This window comes from Scyliorhinus torazame, chromosome 17, assembly GCF_047496885.1.
Source record: "Scyliorhinus torazame isolate Kashiwa2021f chromosome 17, sScyTor2.1, whole genome shotgun sequence".
Lineage (NCBI taxonomy): Eukaryota > Metazoa > Chordata > Chondrichthyes > Carcharhiniformes > Scyliorhinidae > Scyliorhinus > Scyliorhinus torazame.
Window position 1 is genome coordinate 76,843,385 of NC_092723.1, and position 19,249 is coordinate 76,862,633.

The 19,249-nt window shown below is 49.7% G+C and overlaps 1 protein-coding gene across 1 annotated transcript in view; it reads right to left on the reverse strand.

Annotated features, from left to right (window-relative positions):
- Positions 1 to 15,828, reverse strand: part of LOC140393958 (adiponectin receptor protein 1-like) — a 60,363-nt gene extending 44,535 nt beyond the window's left edge. The window contains exons 1-2 of the mRNA XM_072480652.1: positions 15,691 to 15,828; positions 1,811 to 1,985 (exon numbers count right to left, since the gene is read on the reverse strand). Of these exons, the coding sequence (XP_072336753.1) occupies positions 1,811 to 1,985; positions 15,691 to 15,767 (252 nt within the window). The 5' untranslated portion in view covers positions 15,768 to 15,828. The remainder of the gene's footprint in view (positions 1 to 1,810; positions 1,986 to 15,690) is intronic.
- Positions 15,829 to 19,249: the final 3,421 nt, after the last annotated feature.

Here is a 19,249-nt window from a genome sequence, read left to right on the forward strand (position 1 = left end):
TAATCACTGTTTCCTAAATGTTCTCCCACTGTCACTTGATCCACTCGGCCCTCCTCATTCCCAAGAAGCAGGTCTAGCAGTGCCTCCTTTCTCATTTGACTGGAAACCCTACAGCTGCAGAAAATTCTCTTGAACCTCTGTAGGACCTCATGTCCCTCTCACTACTACTATCCCAGTCTATATAAAGCCTCCATTGTAACTACTCAATCATTCTTGCACCTCTCTATAATTTGCTTGCAAATTTGTTCCTCTTATCTTGTGTATATATGATGTTATACTTCCTCCTTCCCTACACTACAACTCTAACATATTGGAGGAGGTGGAACCAGGAAAGATAGGTCAGGGGCCTTGTTACAATCCCAGTGGATGTTTTTATAAAATCTGGAGCAACAGAGTCACGGGACCACTTATTAGTTTGAACAGCAAGATTTTTTTAAAAATTGAACATGAAAAAACTAGATGATACAATATGGCGTTACTCCCCCCCCCCCCAATTTAACAATTACACACAGGGATTAGGACTAACACGGATTAAAAGTATATCTTAATCTACAATGGTCTCATTAACACAAAGTCCCTTTTAAGATTACAAGACGCATACCTCTCTGAACCCAAATGATTGTGGACATCTCCTCAGAATCCAGCCCTGCCGATGATCGTCACATGAGAGTTCCGAAACTCCACTCCCAAAAACACACTTTAAAATCTTTACTTAAATAATTACACTTTCCCGTAGTGATTTGCATTCCAAAATCCAGACCAGATTTTCCAAATGAAATCTTTAAACAAAGCTTCTGCTCCGCTTTGAACAGTAAATCCAGTCCAGGATTTTACACCAACCCCATTAGGATTTCTTTGTCTTGACTGCTGTGCAAAATGCTCACAATTATTTTAACTCTTGATTCCCCGACTGCATTAAAATTGCATCAGATTTTATTTGCCTTTGCTGTCCACTTTAAATATGGTTATTGCAATTCTCCTTTTAACGCAGAAAACTTTGTTTAGAATCACAGAAACCCTACAGTGCAGAAGTTCATTGAGTCTGCAGCAACCCTCCGAAAGAGCACCCTACCTAGGCCCACTCCCTGACCTCACCCCACCTTTGGACACCTAAACCAATTGCTTCTAGCAGAGCTGAGAGAGCTGCCTTCTTTCTCACTACATAACTCCAACTGCCCATAAATTAGCTAAATTAAACCTAAAAGCTTCTGTACCTCACAAGACCCCAGTTGCTAAGCAACACCCACATGCCATCTATTTACTCTTGACGCCACAGCCCTCTCTGAGCAAAACAGAAACACACTTGGAACTTAACCAACTCTTACATATACAAACGCCATTATCCTACATGAGTCTAACTCTGGGTTTTACCCTTCCAAGCACAGAAACTTTAAATTAAACCTCACCTTATGTCTAATGTTTACCAATATAAATCCTTTAAAACTATTTAAGTTTTCCTAACAACTTGATAGGTGGCAGAGCAAGATATCAGGATCTCAAAGTGGAACAAAACTCTAACTGAGACAGGAGCCACAGATATCAAAACACATTTAAATGAGACACCAGCAGACACAGTCGTTCTCCACACTGGGATGCTCTCCTGTCATGCAAAATCAACCTCAATGAGAAATCTTTCTGTTTTGGAGTATAAACTGGAATGAGTTCAAGGGTGCAGTCTAATGTCAGCCTTGGGATGATAATTATACGTCAAGACAGCTCCATGTTTGCAGTTTAACACCGTTCAAATACTGAGAATACAGCTTTGAAATTCTCTCTCACCTTCCTGCCCTTAGGCTTTCCTGATACTTACTCTTGCTGAATCTCCCCCAGACTGGGGCTGGGCTTTCTCCTCCATCAGTTCAGTTAATTCAACATCGTTCCTCTGGTTGACACTGCTGGAGTCTCCACATGCTTCACTCGGTGATCTTCTCTGGGCAGGCATGGATAATGCAGACTGAGCTTTCTCCTTGGCAGCCTGGGGAAGACTAGAGCAAAACATCAAACTGATGTAATGAAGACGATAAGAACAGTATGAGGACCCACCACATCGGCTCCTCCTACACACCATGTACAATCTACTCTATGCAGAGCCGACACCACCCATTTAATGTCCATCCAACATTACTTACTTCAACCTTGACATCCCAACCCTACACACAACAGCACATTAAGATGTGGGATAAGGGTGTGACTATTTCAGCCACGCAGTGTCATGTCAACTATTTGCAGTGGAATTAACCCCTTCAGTTGCAGAGTAAATCTTCGTTGTGTGCTTTACCTCACTTACAACCTCAGGCCCACAGCATTCGCATCATTGTTTTCAACTCATTTCATTGCCTCTCCCCAACCCTATCTTTGCAACCTCCAGCTGAGATGTCGGAGGTCCTACAACTCTGACCTCCTGCATCCTTTCCCCCGCCATTGGTGGGCTAGCTATCCGAGACATAGGCTCTCAAATTCCTTGCCTGAACCTTTATTCTCCATTAAGATGCTGCTTAAAACCTACGTCTATGACCAAGATTGATATGATATAATGTCTTTCCTTGTTCCGGTGGCAACGTTTGTCCGATTACACCCATGAGGCACCGTTGGACATTTCACAACGGTAACGTTCCTATAGAAATGCAAGTTGCTGTTGTACAAATGTCAATTTACCGCTCTCGCCCATAGATGACACAGCTCACTCCCTCTGTCCTCCAATGATCCCGTTTTATCTCCATCCCCCCAATTACTTCGTATTCTTTCACCTTTATTAATTCCCAAATCTCTTTCCATCTTATATTCCCATGATCCCCTCCATCTCACTCATCTACTTATCCCAAAATCTTTCATTAAAAAAAAACACGAGTAGGCCTCAAGCCCGCTCCAACTTTCAATAAAATGATGACAGATTTCAACCCTCAATTCCACATTGCTGCCCTATCCCTGTATCCCATGGTTCAGTGAGAGATCCAACATCCATCTCAGTCTTAAATAGATTCAATTATGGAACATCCACATCCCTCTGGGATAGAGAATTACAGAGATTCACAACCTGCTCAGTGAAAATCCTCCCCATTCCAGGTCCGAATGATCGCTCCCTTTTTATGAGTTTGTGTTCCTGTCTAGGTTTCCCAGTGAGAGGGAAACAATCTCTCAGCATCTGCCCTGTCAAACCCCTTCCAAACATCGCATGATCCACCAATAACAAATCTTGTTCGTCTACATTTCGGAGTGTTTAGGACAACTGTACCCAATCTCTCTCACACATCCCCTTATCCCAGGAATTAATTCATTTCTCTCCCTCCCTCGCTCCCATACCACCAATATCTTTCACTCGCTCCCATCCCTCCCAGGTAACACTCCCTTGCTCCCATCCCGCCCACCCCCCGATATCTCTCCCTCAACCCCGATATCTCTCCCTTCCCCATTGGCCCCAATATCTCTTCTCCCTCCCAATCACTGCCAATATCTCTCCTTCATCCCCATATCTCTCCCATGCTCTCCACTGTCCCCGATATCACGGCAATTTGTCTCCGATATCACGGCAATTTTTCTCCGATATCTCTATCTCGCTTCCAGTCACCCTCGATCTCTCCCTCGTCCCATCCACCCACGCACCTCGACCCCATCTACCGTGGTACCCCTCCCCGTCCTCTCTCTCTCTCCATCCCGTCCTCTCTCTCTCTCTCCATCCCGTCCCCTCTCTCTCCATCCCATCTCTCTCTCTCTCTCCATCCCATCCTCTCTCTCTCTCTCTCCATCCCGCACTCTCTCTCCAACCCGCCCTCTCTCTCTCTCTCTCTCCCGCCCCCTCTCTCTCCATCCCGTCCTCTCTCTCTCCATCCCGTCCTCTCTCTCTCTCTCTCTCTCTCCATCCCGTCCTCTCTCTCTCTCCATCCCATCCTCTCTCTCTCTCTCTCCATCCCGCACTCTCTCTCCAACCCGCCCTCTCTCTCTCTCTCCATCCCGTCCTCTCTCTCTCCATCCCGTCCTCTCTCTCTCTCCATCCCGTCCTCTCTCTCTCTCCATCCCGTCCTCTCTCTCTCTCTCCATCCCGTCCTCTCTCTCTCTCTCCATCCCGTCCTCTCTCTCTCTCTCCATCCCGTCCTCTCTCTCTCTCTCCATCCCGTCCTCTCTCTCTCTCTCTCCATCCCGCACTCTCTCTCCAACCCGCCCTCTCTCTCTCTCTCCATCCCGTCCTCTCTCTCTCCATCCCGTCCTCTCTCTCTCCATCCCGTCCTCTCTCTCTCCATCCCGTCCTCTCTCTCTCCATCCCGTCCTCTCTCTCTCTCCATCCCGTCCTCTCTCTCTCTCCATCCCGTCCTCTCTCTCTCTCTCCATCCCGTCCTCTCTCTCTCTCTCCATCCCGTCCTCTCTCTCTCTCTCCATCCCGTCCTCTCTCTCTCTCTCCATCCCGTCCTCTCTCTCTCTCTCCATCCCGTCCTCTCTCTCTCTCTCCATCCCGTCCTCTCTCTCTCTCTCCATCCCGTCCTCTCTCTCTCTCTCCATCCCGTCCTCTCTCTCTCTCCGCCCCCTCGCTCTCTCCGTCCCGTCCCCGCTCTCTCTCCGTCCTGTCCCCTCTCTCTCTCTCCGTCCCGTCCCCTCTCTCTCTCTCCATCCCGTCCTCTCTCTCTCTCCATCCCGTCCTCTCTCTCTCTCCATCCCGTCCTCATTCTCTCTCCATCCCATCCTCTCTCTCTCTCCATCCCGTCCTCTCTCTCTCTCCATCCCGTCCTCTCTCTCCATCCTGTCCTCTCTCTCCACCCCGTCCTCTCTCTCTCCATCCCGTCGTCTCTCTCCATCCCGTCGTCTCTCTCTCCATCCCTTCCTCTCTCTCTCCATACGTCCTCTCTCTCTCTCCATACGTCCTCTCTCTCTCTCTCCATACGTCCTCTCTCTCTCTCTCCATACGTCCTCTCTCTCTCCATACGTCCTCTCTCTCTCTCCATATGTCCTCTCTCTCTCTCGCTCCATCCCGTCCTCTCTCTCTCTCTCTCCATACGTCCTCTCTCTGTCCATACGTCCTCTCTCTCTCTCCATACGTCCTCTCTCTCTCTCCATCCCGTCCTCTCTCTCTCTCCATCCTGTCCTCGCTCTCTCTCTCCAATTAGTCCAGTACTCTGTCTTCCTGTTATTCCTTCCAAAATGAATCACCTCACACTTTTCTGCATTAACTCCATTTGCCATCTCTCAGCCCACGCTGCAGCTTATCTATGTCCCTCTGTAACTTGTAACATCCTTCCGCACTGTCCACAACTCCACCGACTTTAGTGTCATCTGCAAATTTACTCACCCATCCTTCTACACCCTCCTCCAGGTCATTTATAAAAATGACAAACAACAGTGGCCCAAAACAGATCCTTGTGATACACCACTAGTAACTGGACTCCAGTCTGAACATTTCCCATCAACCACCACCCTTTGTCTTTTTCCAGCTAGCCAATTTCTGATCCAAACTGCTAAATCACCCTGAATCCCATGCCTCCGTATTTTCTGCAGTAGCCTACCGTGGGGAACCTTATCAAAGCTTTACTGAAATCCAAATACACCACATCAACTGCTTTACCCTCATCCACCTGTTTGGTCACCTTCTCAAAGAACTCATAAGGTTTGTGAGGCACGACCTACCCTTCACAAAACCGTGTTGACTATCTTTAATCCAATTATTCCTTTCCAGATGATTATACATCCTATCTCTTATAAACCTTTCCAGGATTTTGCCCACAACAGAAGTAAGGCTCACTGGTCTATAGTTACCGGGGTTGTCTCTACTCCCCTTCTTGAACAAGAGGACAATATTTGCTTTCCTCCAGTCTACTGGCACTATTCCTGTAGACAGAGATGACTTAAAGATCAAATCCAAAGGCTCAGCAATCTCCTACCTAGCTTCCCAGAGAATCCCAAGATAAATCCCATCTGGCCCAGGGGACTTATCTATTTTCACACTTTCCAGAATTGCTAACAGCTCCTCCTTATGAACCTCAGGCCCTTCTAGTCTAGTAGCCTGAATCTCAGTATTCTCCTCGACAACATTGTCTTTTTCCTGTGTGAATACTGACGAAAAATATTCATTTAGCACCTCTCCTATCTCCTCGGACTCCACGCACAACTTCCCACTACTGTCCTTGACTGGCCCTACTCTTACCCTAGTCATTCTTTTATTCCTGACATATCTATAGAAAGCTTTAGGGTTATCCTTGATCCTACCTGCCAAAGACTTCTCATGTCCCCTCCTGGCTCTTCTTAGCTCTCTCTTTAGGTCCTTCCTAGATAACTTGTAACTCTCGAGCGCCCTAACTGAACCTTCATGTCTCATCTTTACATAAGCCTCCTTCTTCCTCTTGACAAGTGTTTCGACAGCTTTAGTAAACCACGGTTCCCTTGCTCGACCACTTCCTCCCTGCCTGACAGGTACATACTTATCAAGGACACGTGGTAAGATTCTTAGCAGTGTGGATGAGCAGAGAGATCTCGGTGTCCATGTACATAGATCCCTGAAAGTTGCCACCCAGGTTGAGAGGGTTGTTCAGAAGGCGTACAGTGTGTTAGCTTTTATTGGTAGAGGGATTGAGTTTCGGAGCCATGAGGTCATGTTGCAGCTGTACAAAACTCTGGTGCGGCCGCATTTGGAGTAGTGTGTGCAATTCTGGTCGCCGCATTATAGGAAGGATGTGGAAGCATTGGAAAGGGTGCAGAGGAGATTTACCAGAATGTTGCCTGGTATAGAGGGAAGATCTTATGAGGAAAGGTTGAGGGAGTTGAGGCTGTTTTCATTCGAGAGAAGAAGGTTAAGAGGTGACTTAATTGAGGCATACAAGATGATCAGAGGATTGAATAGGGTGGACAGTGAGAGCCTTTTTCCTAGGATGGTGATGTCTAGCGCGAGGGGACATAGCTTTAAATTGAGGGGAGATAGATATAGGACAGATGTCAGAGGTAGGTTCATTACTCAGAGAGTAGTAAGGACGTGGAATGTCCTGCCTGCAACAGTAGTGGACTCGCCAACACTAAGAGCATTCAAATGGTCATTGGATAGACATATGGACGATAAGGGAATAGTGTATATGGGCTTTAGAGTGGTTTCACAGGTCGGCGCAACATCGAGGGCCGAAGGGCCTGTACTGCGCTGTAATGTTCTATGTTCTATCCCGTCCTCCATCCCGTCCTCTCTCTCTCTCCATCCCGTCCTCTCTCTCTCTCTCCATCCCGTCCTCTCTCTCTCTCTCCATCCCGTCCTCTCTCTCTCTCTCCATCCCGTCCTCTCTCTCTCTCTCCATCCCGTCCTCTCTCTCTCTCTCCATCCCGTCCTCTCTCTCTCTCTCCATCCCGTCCTCTCTCTCCATCCCGTCCTCTCTCTCTCTCTCTCCATCCCGTTCTCTCTCTCTCTCTCCATCCCGTCCCCTCTCTCTCTCTCAAAGGCCAGGACCTTTACGAGTATTTTCGCATCCACGTTCAGCAGTGAAATGGGTCTGTATGATCCACATTCCGTCAGGTCTTTATCTTTTTTGGGTATCAGTGAAATTGTGGCCTGCGCTAGCGTTGGGGGCAGGGTGCCCCTTGCCAATGAGTCCGCGAACATGTCCCTTAGGTGTGGGGCCAGGACTGGTGCAAATTTCTTGTAGAAGTCCGTCAGGAACCCGTCGGGTCCCGGTGCCTTCCCCGCCTGCATGGAGCTGATGCTCTCCATGATTTCTCCCAGGTCTATTGGTGCTTCCAGTTCACCCCATCGGTCTTCCCCCACAACTGGTAGTTCCAGTCCGTCTAGGAACAGTTTCATCCCCGCGTCCCCGTTGGGGGCTCGGAGGTGTACAGTCTCCGGTAGAAGTTCTCAAATGCCCGATTGACCTCCTTTGGCTCTGTTACCAGTCTGCTTTTGCTATCCTTAACCTGCGCTATTTCCCTTGTGGCTGCCTGCTTTCTCAGCTGGTGATCCAATAGGCGGCCAGCCTTATCTCCATGTTCGTAGAAGGACCCCCGTGTCTGACGGAGTTGGTACACAGCTTTCCTAGTGGATAGCAGGTTAAAGTCCATTTGCAGCTTTTTCCTCTCCGCCAACAGTCCTTCGGTCGGGGCCTCGGAGTATTTTCTGTCGACTTCCAGAATGGAGTCCACCAGTTGTTGCCTGGCCACCCTCTCTTCCCTATCTCTGCTTGCCTTGTAGGCTATGATCTCTCCTCTAATCACGGCCTTCAGTGCCTCCTAAAAGGTGGAGGATGAGACTTCCCCGTTTTGGTTGTTACTGACGTAGTCGCCTGTGGCCCGCGATGTTTTCTGACAGAAGGCCTTGTTGGCCAGGTGGTCCGTGTCCAGCCTCCATGTGGGGCGCTGGGCACGGCCTGTCTCCAACATCACACACATATAGTGTGGAGCGTGGTCAGAGATAACGATCGCGGAGTATTCCGTTCACGTGACCCCTGGAAGCACTGATTTCCCCACTGCAAAGCAGTCGATACGGGTGTATACCTTGTGGACTTGAGAGAAGTATGAAAATTCCTTCTCTCCCGGGTGCAGGAATCTCCATGGGTCCACCGCCCCCATAAATGCTCCTAGTTCCCTAGCCATTGCAGTCTTTTTCCCTGCTCTGGGGTTTGATCGGTTGGTCAGTGCGTCCTGTACACAGTTGAAGTCGCCCCCCATGATCAGTCGGTGTGTGTCAAGGTCGGGGATTTCTGCCATGGTCTTCTTTATGAATTCTGTGTCGTCCCACTTGGGAGTGTACACATTTACCAGTATGACAGGTGCCCCTTCCAGGACACCGCTGCCCCCTGGGTCCGTAACTGTCTTTGTTTCCGTAAACCTCGCCCTCTTACTAATTAATATTGCTACTCCCCTAGCCCTCGTCCCATAGCATGAGTGGCATGTCTGTCCCACCCAGCCCTTCCTTACCAGCCGTCGGTCCTTCTCCCTCAGGTGCGTCTCTTGTAGGTAGATTATGTCTGCTTTCAGGCTTCTTAGGTGGGTGAAGACTCTGGATGTTTTGACCGGGCCGTTGAGTCCCCTTACGTTCCAGGTAACAGTCCTGGTGGGGGGTGTTTGACCCCCCCTGGTCCTGCGGGGTCACCCATACTTACCTGGTGGACACGCCCCTGCCCTCCGGGGTTTCCCTTCGTTAGGGGGCCGTACAAAATGGCCGCGGTCACCGCTCTCACCATGAGGTCGGGCCCCAGGGCTACCATTTGTCCAGGGGGCACCCACCATGGCCGCCAGCAGTGTGTACTGTTGCTAACTTTTGGTTGGTTCTTAAATGTTGCCCGTTGTATCTTTACTTAATTTGCTCTGTTTCTATAACCTTTGCTCTAGAGTCGCCAGGTATCTTTATGATACCGCCACGAGGTTCAAGTTCAAGTACTGATCAATAACTCAACACACCAATTAGTAAGATTCAAATCAAAACACATTTATTATACACAGTAAATCACTACTCATGCATAAACTCTACTTTCTAGACTATTCTCTACCACTAAAAGGCCTATACTTAGCTTCGGAATTGGCCGACCAGGTCAGGGGAACAAGTGGCCTTTCGTTCGATCAGAGTCTGCAGGATTCAAAAGCTGGTATGGACTGGTAGCTAGGAGCGCCTATCTCGTAGCGTGCGTTGACTGGAGACTTACTTGGTTGATGCGGCAGCTAGGCAGTTCACGGTCAAGGGTTGATTCGAGTTGCTGAGTGACCCTGCCAAGAAGAATAATTTGAACTTGGGGACTCTACTTTATAGTCCCCAGGGGCTTCCCGCCCCTTTGGGCGGACCCCGTACCTGGTTCCAAGTGATTGGACTACGTTCCAATCACTTGGATCGATTTCTCCAATACGGGAGTTGTTCCCTGATCGCTGGGCGGTCCCTGAGTGTCCGTTGGCCTTCCTTTGTCTTGGCTCCTGCTGGCGCCGAGGAGTCTGGCTTGGCCTTATTCACCTTAAATGTTTCCATTGTACCCGGGGATCACTCATTAGTATGCAGATGGCTGTGAGTTTCAGTGCTGTCTGGGCTTCTGCAAGTTCTAATACACGGGAGACTTTGCACTTGCCAGTTTTTCCTGACTTGGCTGAATTTCCCTGTAGTCTTTGCGGATCTCCATTTTAAGTCGGGAAGTGGCCAACCCAGGTGGCTACAGTACGCCACGTGGCTGCGCCCCTGCACTCCAGGGTCTCCCTTCGTCCTGAAGCCCTCCCGAGTGGCTGTTTGTGGCACCGTCTTGGTTCCTCGCCCTGCTCCATGCCTGCCGAGGCCTGTGTTCGTGTTGCTTATCTACCTCACCCTTCCCTTTGCTTCTCTTTTGTTCTGCGCTCTCCCCCCGACTCCTCTCCCCCCCCCCTTAGTCCCTGTTCCTCTGTCCCCCGCCCCCCCCCCCCCATGTTCTTCCCCCCCCCTTCTGCCCTGTGCCCCCCTTCTCTTTGTGCCAGGCGCTCCCTCTCCCCTGAGAAACACGCCACGGCCCTCCTTTCTTCCTGCCCTCCCGTGTTAGCCCTCCTCGCCAGCACGGTGGCCCCACTCCCAGCACTTGCCCTGTTCTGGTCCTATTTCACCTTCCTTTTGCTAGCCCTTGTCTCGCCCTCCTGTCCGCTTTTTTCACCCTCATTCACCTTGCTTCGCTCCCCCCCCCCATTGCATTGTGAGGTGGACCGAGCCCGGGAACGAGTCAGCACAGTCCCGCACAGTGCACCAAACACGCGTGTACAGTTCGTGTCGTGATGGTATTGTCTCTGTTTGCGGTCTGCCCGCTGCTCTTTGTTCCGATTCTTCCTTTCTTTTCCATCCCCGTCGCTTTCATGATGGCCGTTGTGGCTGTCCCTCCCCCAGTTTGTTTGCTCTAACAAACTCCTCCGCTGCCGCTGGCGTGTTAAAAAACAGCTCCTTCTCCTCAAATGTTACCCAGAGTTTGGCCGGGAATAACATCCCAAATTTCACATTACTTTTGTAGAGTGCTGATTTGGCCCTGGTGAATTCAGCCCTTCTTTTGGCCAGGTCCGCCCCAATGTCCTGGTACACCCTTATGGTCTTCCCTTCCCATGTGCTCGCTTTCGTCTGCCGGGCCCACTTTAGGATTTTCCCCGTCTTGGAACCTGTGCAGCTTCACGATAATCGCTCTGGGCTGCTCCCCGGCTTTGGGCCTGGGTCGGAGCGATCTGTGTGCCCTGTCGATTTCTGGGGGGTTTGGAAACTTCTCCCTTCCCACTGGCTTGCCCAGCATTTGGGTGACGTAGCCTGTTGGATCTTTGCCCTCCATCCCCTCTGGCAGACCCACTATTTTAACATTCTGCCGTCTGGACTTATTTTCCTGGTCCTCCACTTTCCCTCTTAGGCTCCCCGGGTCGTTACCAGCCGTTTCACCTCGGTTTCCTGAGTTACCATCCTGTCGCTCTGGTCCGAGGCGGCCCTCTCCAACTCCTGAATAGTTTTCTCCTGCACCTCCACCTTCCTTTCCAGGCCGTGGATGGTTCTCTGCACTTATCTCCTTCATCATTGTGTGGAGCTTCGTCCTGAGTGCCTCCCCTCATGGCGTTTATCTCCGTTTTTATCTCCTCCTTTATGGCGTTTATTTCTGTTTTCAGCATGCTTCTCCATTCCTCCCCGTGGGGGGGGGGGGGGGGGGGGGGGGGGGGGGGGGGGATGGCCGCCGCGTCCTGTTCCTGCTCCGCTGCTCGGCTTGCCAGCTTTTCCGCTTCCTGATTCGCCTGAACCTCGCCCCGTGGGGTCGTCTGCCTGCGCGGCCGCAGCTCCTGCTTTTTTCCTTCGCCTTCGCTGCTGTTCCTTCTTACATTTCGGCGTCCCCTCAATTTATTATTTGGAGGCATATTTCTGTCTGTGCCTTCCTTTTAAAAACAATTTTTTTTTATAAAAAGGGATTTTTTTTTTTGGAAAGTTTTCTTTTCCCCTTTAAAAAAGTTTTTCTTTTTTAAAAAAAATTTGCAGGAGAGGAACAAGGAAGGTTGAATTAAAAAATTCTTATTTTGTCCTTGTGATCCTCTCCGTGCTCCGACTCTCAGGCCGTTTCTGAGCGATCCCCACTCCTCCTTCACGTGCAGCTCACCGGGACCAGTCTCTCCTTTTTTTTCCCTCTCAGCTCCGTGGATCGGAGCTTTGGTGCCTGGGCAGGGCCGAATTCGCGTGGCCTAAGGAATTTTTTTTTTAAACCCTGGGAAAAACCCCCCCAAAAAGCAGTGATTTTATGGAGCGTCTTTGCTGCGGCCGCTCCGTTCGCGATCGCCACCCGACATCGATCCCATTTGCCGCCTTAATCACCCGTTGCACCTGTAAGCCAACATTTTGCGACTCATGCACTAGCACACCCAGGTCTCTCTGCACAGCGGCATGTTTTAATATTCTATCATTTAACTAATATTCCTTTTGCTATTATTCCTACCAAAAAGACAAGGGCTGGTTTAGCACACTGGGCTAAATCGGTGGCTTTTAAAGCAGACCAAGCACGCCAGCAGCACGGTTCAATTTCCTTACCAGATACCCCGAACAGACACCGGAATGTGGCGACTAGGGGTTTTTTACAGTAACATCATTGAAGCCTACTTGTGACAATAAGCAATTTTCATTTTTTCAAATGGATAACCTCACATTTGTAACATTGTTTTCCATCTGCCAGACCCTAGCCCATTCACTTGACCTATCCAAATCCCTTTGCAGACTTCCGGTATCCTCTGTACTTTTTGCTTTACCACTCATCTTGGTGTCGTCTGCAAACTTGGACACATTGCACTTGGTCCCCAACTCCAAATCATCTGTGTAAATTATGAACAATTGTGGGCCCAACACTGATCCCTGAGGGACTCCACTAGCTACTGATTGCCAACCAGAGAAACACCCATTAATCCCCACTCTTTGCTTTCTATTAACCAATCCTCTATCCATGCTACTACTTTACCTTTGATGCCATGCATCGTTATCTTATGCAGCAATCTTTTGTGTGGCACCTTGTCAAAAGCTTTCTGGAAATCCAGATATACCACATCCATTGGCTCCCCATTATCTACCGCACTGGTAATGCCCTCAAAAAATTCCACGAAATTAGTTAGGCACGACCTGCCCTTTATGAACCCATGCTGCATCTGCCCAATGGGACAATTTCCATCCAGACGCCTCGCTATTTCTTCCTTGATCTTCACTACTACCAAAGTTAAGCTCACTGGCCTGTAATTACCAGCTTTCTGCCTACCTCCTTTTTTAAACAATGGTGTCACATTTGCTAATTTCCAATCCGCCGGGACCACTCCAGAGTTTATTTTGGTAAATTATCACTAGTGCATTTGCAATTTCCCTAGCCATCTCTTTTGGCACTCTGGCATGCATTCCATCAGGGCCAGGAGACTTGTCTACCTTTAGCCCCATTAGCTTGCCCATCACTACTTCCTTAGTGATAACAATCCTCTCAAGGTCCTCACCTGTCATAGCCTCATTTCCATCAGTCACTGGCATGTTATTTGTGTATTCCACTGTGAAGACCAACCCAAAGAACCTGTTCAATTCCGCAGCCATTTCCTCATCTCCCATTATTAAATCTCCCTTCTCATCCTCTAAAGGACCAGTATTTTCCTTAGTCTCCCACTAATCTTTGCCACTTTGTATGCTTTTTCTTTCAATTTGATACTCTCCCTTATTTCCTTAGATATCCACGGTCGATTTTCCCTCTTTCTACCGTCCTTCCTTATTGTTGGAATAAACCTTTGCTGAGCACTGTGAAAAATCGCTTGGAAGGTTCTCCGCTGTTCCTCAACTGTATCACCATAAAGTATTTGCTTCCCAGTCTACCTTAGCTAGCTCTTCTCTCAACCCATTGTAATCTCCTTGGTTTAAGCACAAAACACTAGCGTTTGATTTTACCTTCTCACCCTCCATCTGTATTTTAAATTCCACCATATTGTGATCGCTCCTTCCGAGAAGATCCCTAACTATGAGATCCTGAATCAATCCTGTCTCATTACACAGGACCAGATCGAGGGCTGCTTGTTCCCTCGTAGGTTCCGTTACATACTGTTCTAGGAAACTATCGCGGATACATTCTAAAAACTCCTCCTCAAGGCTGCATTGACCAACCTGGTTAAACCAATCGACATGTAGATTAAAATCCCCCATGATAACTGCTGTCCCATTTCTACATGCATCAGTTATTTCTTTGTTTATTGCCTGCCCCACCATAATGTTACTATTTGGTGGCCTGTAGACTACTCCTATCAGTGACTTTTTCGCCCTACTATTCCTGATTTCTACGCAAAAGGATTCAACCTTATCCTCCATAGCACCAATGTCATCTCTTACTATTGCCCGGATGTCATCCTTAAATAACAGAGGTACACCACCTCCTTTACCATCCACGCTGTCCTTCCGAATAGTCTGATACCCTTGGATATTCAACTCCCAGTTGTGACCATCCTTTAACCATGTTTCAGTAATAGCCACTAAATCATAGTCATTCACGATGATTTGCGCCATCAACTCAATTACCTTATTCCGAATACCATGAGCATTCAGGTACTACATCCCTCTCTCTCCATCCCGTCCTTTCTCTCTCTCCATCCCGTCCTTTCTCTCTCTCCATCCCGTCCTCCCTCTCTCTCTCCATCCCGTTCCCCCTCTCTCACCATCCCATCCTCTCTCTCTCTCACCATCCCATCCTCTCTCTCTCTCACCATCCTGTCCTCTCTCACCATCCCGTCCTCTCTCACCATCCCGTCCTCTCTCACCATCCCGTCCTCTCTCTCTCTCTCCTTCCCATCCACTCTCTCTCTCTCTCTCTCTCTCTACATCCCGTCCTTTCTCTCCATCGCGTCCTCTCTCTCTCCATCCCGTCCCCTCTCTCTCACCATCGCGTCTTCCCTCTCTCTCTCACCATCCCGTCCTCTCTCGCTCTGTCTCTCCATCCCGTCCTCTCTCGCACTCTCTCCACCCCGTCCTCCCTCTCTCTCACCATCCCGTCCTCCCTCTCTCTCACCACCCCGTCCTCTCTCTCCTTCCCGTCCACTCTCTCTCCATCCCATCCCCCCTCGCTCTCTCTCCATCCCGTCCACTCTCGCTCTCTCTCTCATCCCGTCCTCGCTCTCCATCCCATCCTCGCTCTCTCTCACCATCCCGTCCTCGCTCTCTCTCCATCCCGTCCTCGCTCTCTCTCACCATCCCGTCACCTCTCTCTCCATCCTCTCTCTCTCGCTCCATCCCATCCTCGCTCTCTCTCCATCCTCTCTCTCTCGCTCCATCCCATCCTCGCTCTCTCTCCATCCCGTTCCTCGCTCTCTCTCACCATCCCGTCCTCGCTCTCTCTCACCATCCCGTCACCTCTCTCTCCATCCTCTCTCTCTCTCTCTCCATCCCATCCTCTCTCTCACCATCCCGTCACCTCTCTCTCTCTCCATCCCATCCTCTCTCTCTCCATCCCGTCCTCGCTCTCTCTCTCCATCCCATCCTCTCTCTCTCTCTCTCTCCATCCCATCCTCTCTCTCTCTCCATCCTTTCTCTTTCTCTCCATCCCATCCTCTCTTTCTCTCCATCCCATCCTCTCTCTCTCTCTCCATCCCATCCTCTCTCTCTCTCCATCCTTTCTCTTTCTCTCCATCCCATCCTCTCTTTCTCTCCATCCCATCCTCGCTCTCACTCACCATCCCGTCACCTCTTTCTCTCTCTCTCACCATCCCATCCTCTCTCTCTCCATCCTGTCCTCTTTCTCTCTCTCCATCCCTGGCTCGGTCTCCCTCTCTGATCAGGTTTACCTCGCTGTTTTGCGGCGTCTTTGCTGCTCCAGATGTCTTTCCCGGGCTGTCCCGGTCACTCTCTCCGGCCCCGGCATCTCTTCCCCGAGCCCCCGACCAACAGTCACTTCCGGGTCCCGGAGCACTTCCGGTTTCCGGGCACGATGGGCGTCCTGACGTCACCGGCCCAACTCCCTGGAGGTCAGAATCCAGTCACTGACATTGTCCAGACTGGTTACTCGGCTGGAGGGTGGTCACCCTGCTGGGTGGTGGTCACTCTGCTGGAGGGTGGTCACTCACTGACATTGTCCAGACTGGTCACTCTGCTGGAGGGTGGTCACTCTGCTGGAGGGTGGTCACTCCCTGACATTGTCCAGACTGGTCACTCTGCTGGAGGGTGGTCACTCTGCTGGGTGGTGGTCACTCATTAACATTGTCCAGACTGGTCACTGCTGGGTGGTGGTCACTCATTAACATTGTCCAGACTGGTCACTCTGCTGGAGGGTGGTCACTCTGCTGGGTGGTGGTCACTCTGCTGGAGGGTGGTCACTATGCTGGAGGGTGGTCACTATGCTGGAGGGTGGTCACTATGCTGGAGGGTGGTCACTATGCTGGAGGGTGGTCACTGCTGGAGGGTGGTCACTCTGCTGGAGGGTGGTCACTCTGCTGGAGGGTGGTCACTCACTGACATTGTCCAGACTGGTCACTCTGCTGGGTGGGTGGTCACTCACTCACATTGTCCAGACTGGTCACTGTGCTGGGTGGTGGTCACTCTGCTGGAGGGTGGTCATTCTGCTGGAGGGTGGTCACTCTGCTGGATGGTGGTCACTCTGCTGGATGGTGGTCACTCTGCTGGAGGGTGGTCACTCTGCTGGAGGGTGGTCACTCACTGACATTGTCCAGACTGGTCACTCTGTTGGTGGGTGGTCACACTGCTGGGTGGTGGTCACTCACTGACATTGTCCAGACTGGTCACTCTGCTGGGTGGTGGTCACTCATTGACATTGTCCAGACTGGTCATTCTGCTGCAGAGTGGTCACTCTGCTGGGTGGTGGTCACTCACTGACATTGTCCAGACTGGTCACTCTGCTGAGTGGTGGTCACTCATTGACATTGTCCAGACTGGTAACTCTGCTGGGTGGTGGTCACTCTGCTGGGTGGTGGTCACTCACTCACGGACATTGTCCAGACTGGTCAGTGCTGAGTTGCATTCTCTCTGCGGGGTGGTGATCACTCACTCACTGACATTGTCCAGACTGGGCACTCTGCTGGGTGGCGGGCACACTGCTGGGTGGCGGTCACTCTGCAGGGTGGCGGTCACTCTGCAGGGTGGCGGTCACTCTGCAGGGTGGCGGTCACTCTGCAGGGTGGCGGTCACTCTGCAGGGTGGCGGTCACTCTGCAGGGTGGCGGTCACTCTGCAGGGTGGCGGTCACTCTGCTGGGTGGCGGTCACTCTGCTGGGTGGCGGTCACTCTGCTGGGTGGCGGTCACTCTCTCACCGACATTGTCCAGACTGTTCACTCTGCTGGGTGACAGCCCTCTGTGGATGGTTGTCACTCTGCTGTGTGGTGGTCATTCGCTCACTGATTGTCCAGAATGTTCATTGTGCTGGATGATGGTCACTGTTGGATGTTGGCCACTCAATGTCATTGTCCAGAGTGGTTACTCCGCTGGGCAATGGTCACTCTGCTGGATGTTGGTGTTACGACGTCCTGGGCTACTGCCCAACCAATTCCTGCCTCACATGATCCGGAGGGACAACGTGTTAAGGAATGGGTTAAGAACCATTCCAATTAAATGTCTCATTGATCCAATAATTGGCACTGATATGTAAAGAGGCTACAGCTGGCCTTGGGGGCATGTGATGTGATGGTAGAGTTTGGTGCTGAGTGGGTTCAAAGGAAAAATAAAGGTGTTTGGGAAAAGGAGCAGATCTCTTGGCTCTTTACTCAACAGCAACCAGAGGCTAACACAACGCAGGTGAATTAACCAATAATTCTTAGAAAAACATCCCAAAGTCTTTGGCCTTTGGATGCCCAATAATTAGTCACCAGGTTTGTAAAGTAAACAAAATTACTGTTTATTTATAACAAGAACTATAATCAAATATACAGTAAATACAACTGGTTAACGGCAAGCTAATACCTAATACCAACTTTAACTTGCTCCCCACCCTCTACACACACAAGGCAGACAAACACAGAGGGGTAGAAAGAGTTTGTTTCAAATGATGGTCTTTAGCATACTTTTCTTCACAGCAAGTTGGCAGATTAATTTTTTTGGTTTGCAGATTCATTCATTCAGGTTTTCTGTAGTTTAGAAATGCAGTACTCAACTTTTCCTGGAGAGGCACTTCACATCGACCTTTGCTTTCAGTTCGTGGTTTGTCTTCAGGCTTCGATAGTTCCAGGAAAACAGCACCCAGAGGGTTTCTGGAGAGTCAGTCCTCACAGTGGCCAGGAAAGAGCTGGATGTTTCTGGAGGGAGTTAGCTGAAACCTTTCACCCTGCTGCCAGAATCAAAACTGAAACCAAACTCCAACCTTGGTGTTATAAAAAGTATCCCAGTGGAATAGGATCCAATCACCACCTATTACTGGGCAGAGCACAGCCCTTGGGCCAATCCCACCAGCTCATCAATCAAACTGAGCCCCAACCCATCTCTCTGTCACTGATGCAGCTTGTGTTTAAACCAGCACAGCCTTCCGGAGACCTCTTGCTTGAATTAAAGGTAGAGGCTTCTTGCCTTAAAATGAGACGTCCATTAATCATCCATGGATCAAAAATGTAATAGCAAATATAAAGTGGAAATGAGGGAATAAACAGGAAGGACCTTTACATAACTACCCCCCCCCCAGAGAATGAAACTTCAGGGCACGGACATTTCCATTATGAGGAATGCAAGACATAAATCACAAACACGTATTCATCCAATCGATCCCCAAAGTTCCCTTCCCAGCCTCTACATTGGTACCTAGTCAGCCCTTAAATGTGTGACAAAGCATCCACAACCACATTATCCTTTCCAAGAATGTATACAATTTTAACATTTAACTATTGTAATAATACACTCCAACGTAATCATCTTCTGTTCCAGGTTTTAAACTTCTCTACTAACACAAGTGGATTATGATCTGTGTAAACTAAGCTTTGTTGATTGTCTTGAGGGACATATACTTCAAAGTGCAGAAGGGTGAGTAGCAAAGCTACTTTTCACTGGTGGAATACTTTCCTTGGCACGGACTTTAGTTTTTCTGAAAAATATCCCACCTGCCTCTCTACTCTTGCATCGTTGTCTTGTCGTAGCACTGCCCCTACCCCCTGCTCACTGGCATCTGTGGCCATTTTAAGTAGTCTGAAAAAGTCCGGGGCAGCTAGCATCGGTTTGTCCACGAACATGGCCCTCGATCTCTCAAACCTTTCTTGGGAGTTTTGTGGACCACAGCGGTTTCACTTGTTTCTGCAACATGTCCAACATACATATTTTAGTCTCTAACTGAGCCAGTCAAGTGGTTTTAATTGAGGCGGATGTGGCTTTGTTGGTTCAGAGTTTCCTATGTAAACATCATGATTAATTAAC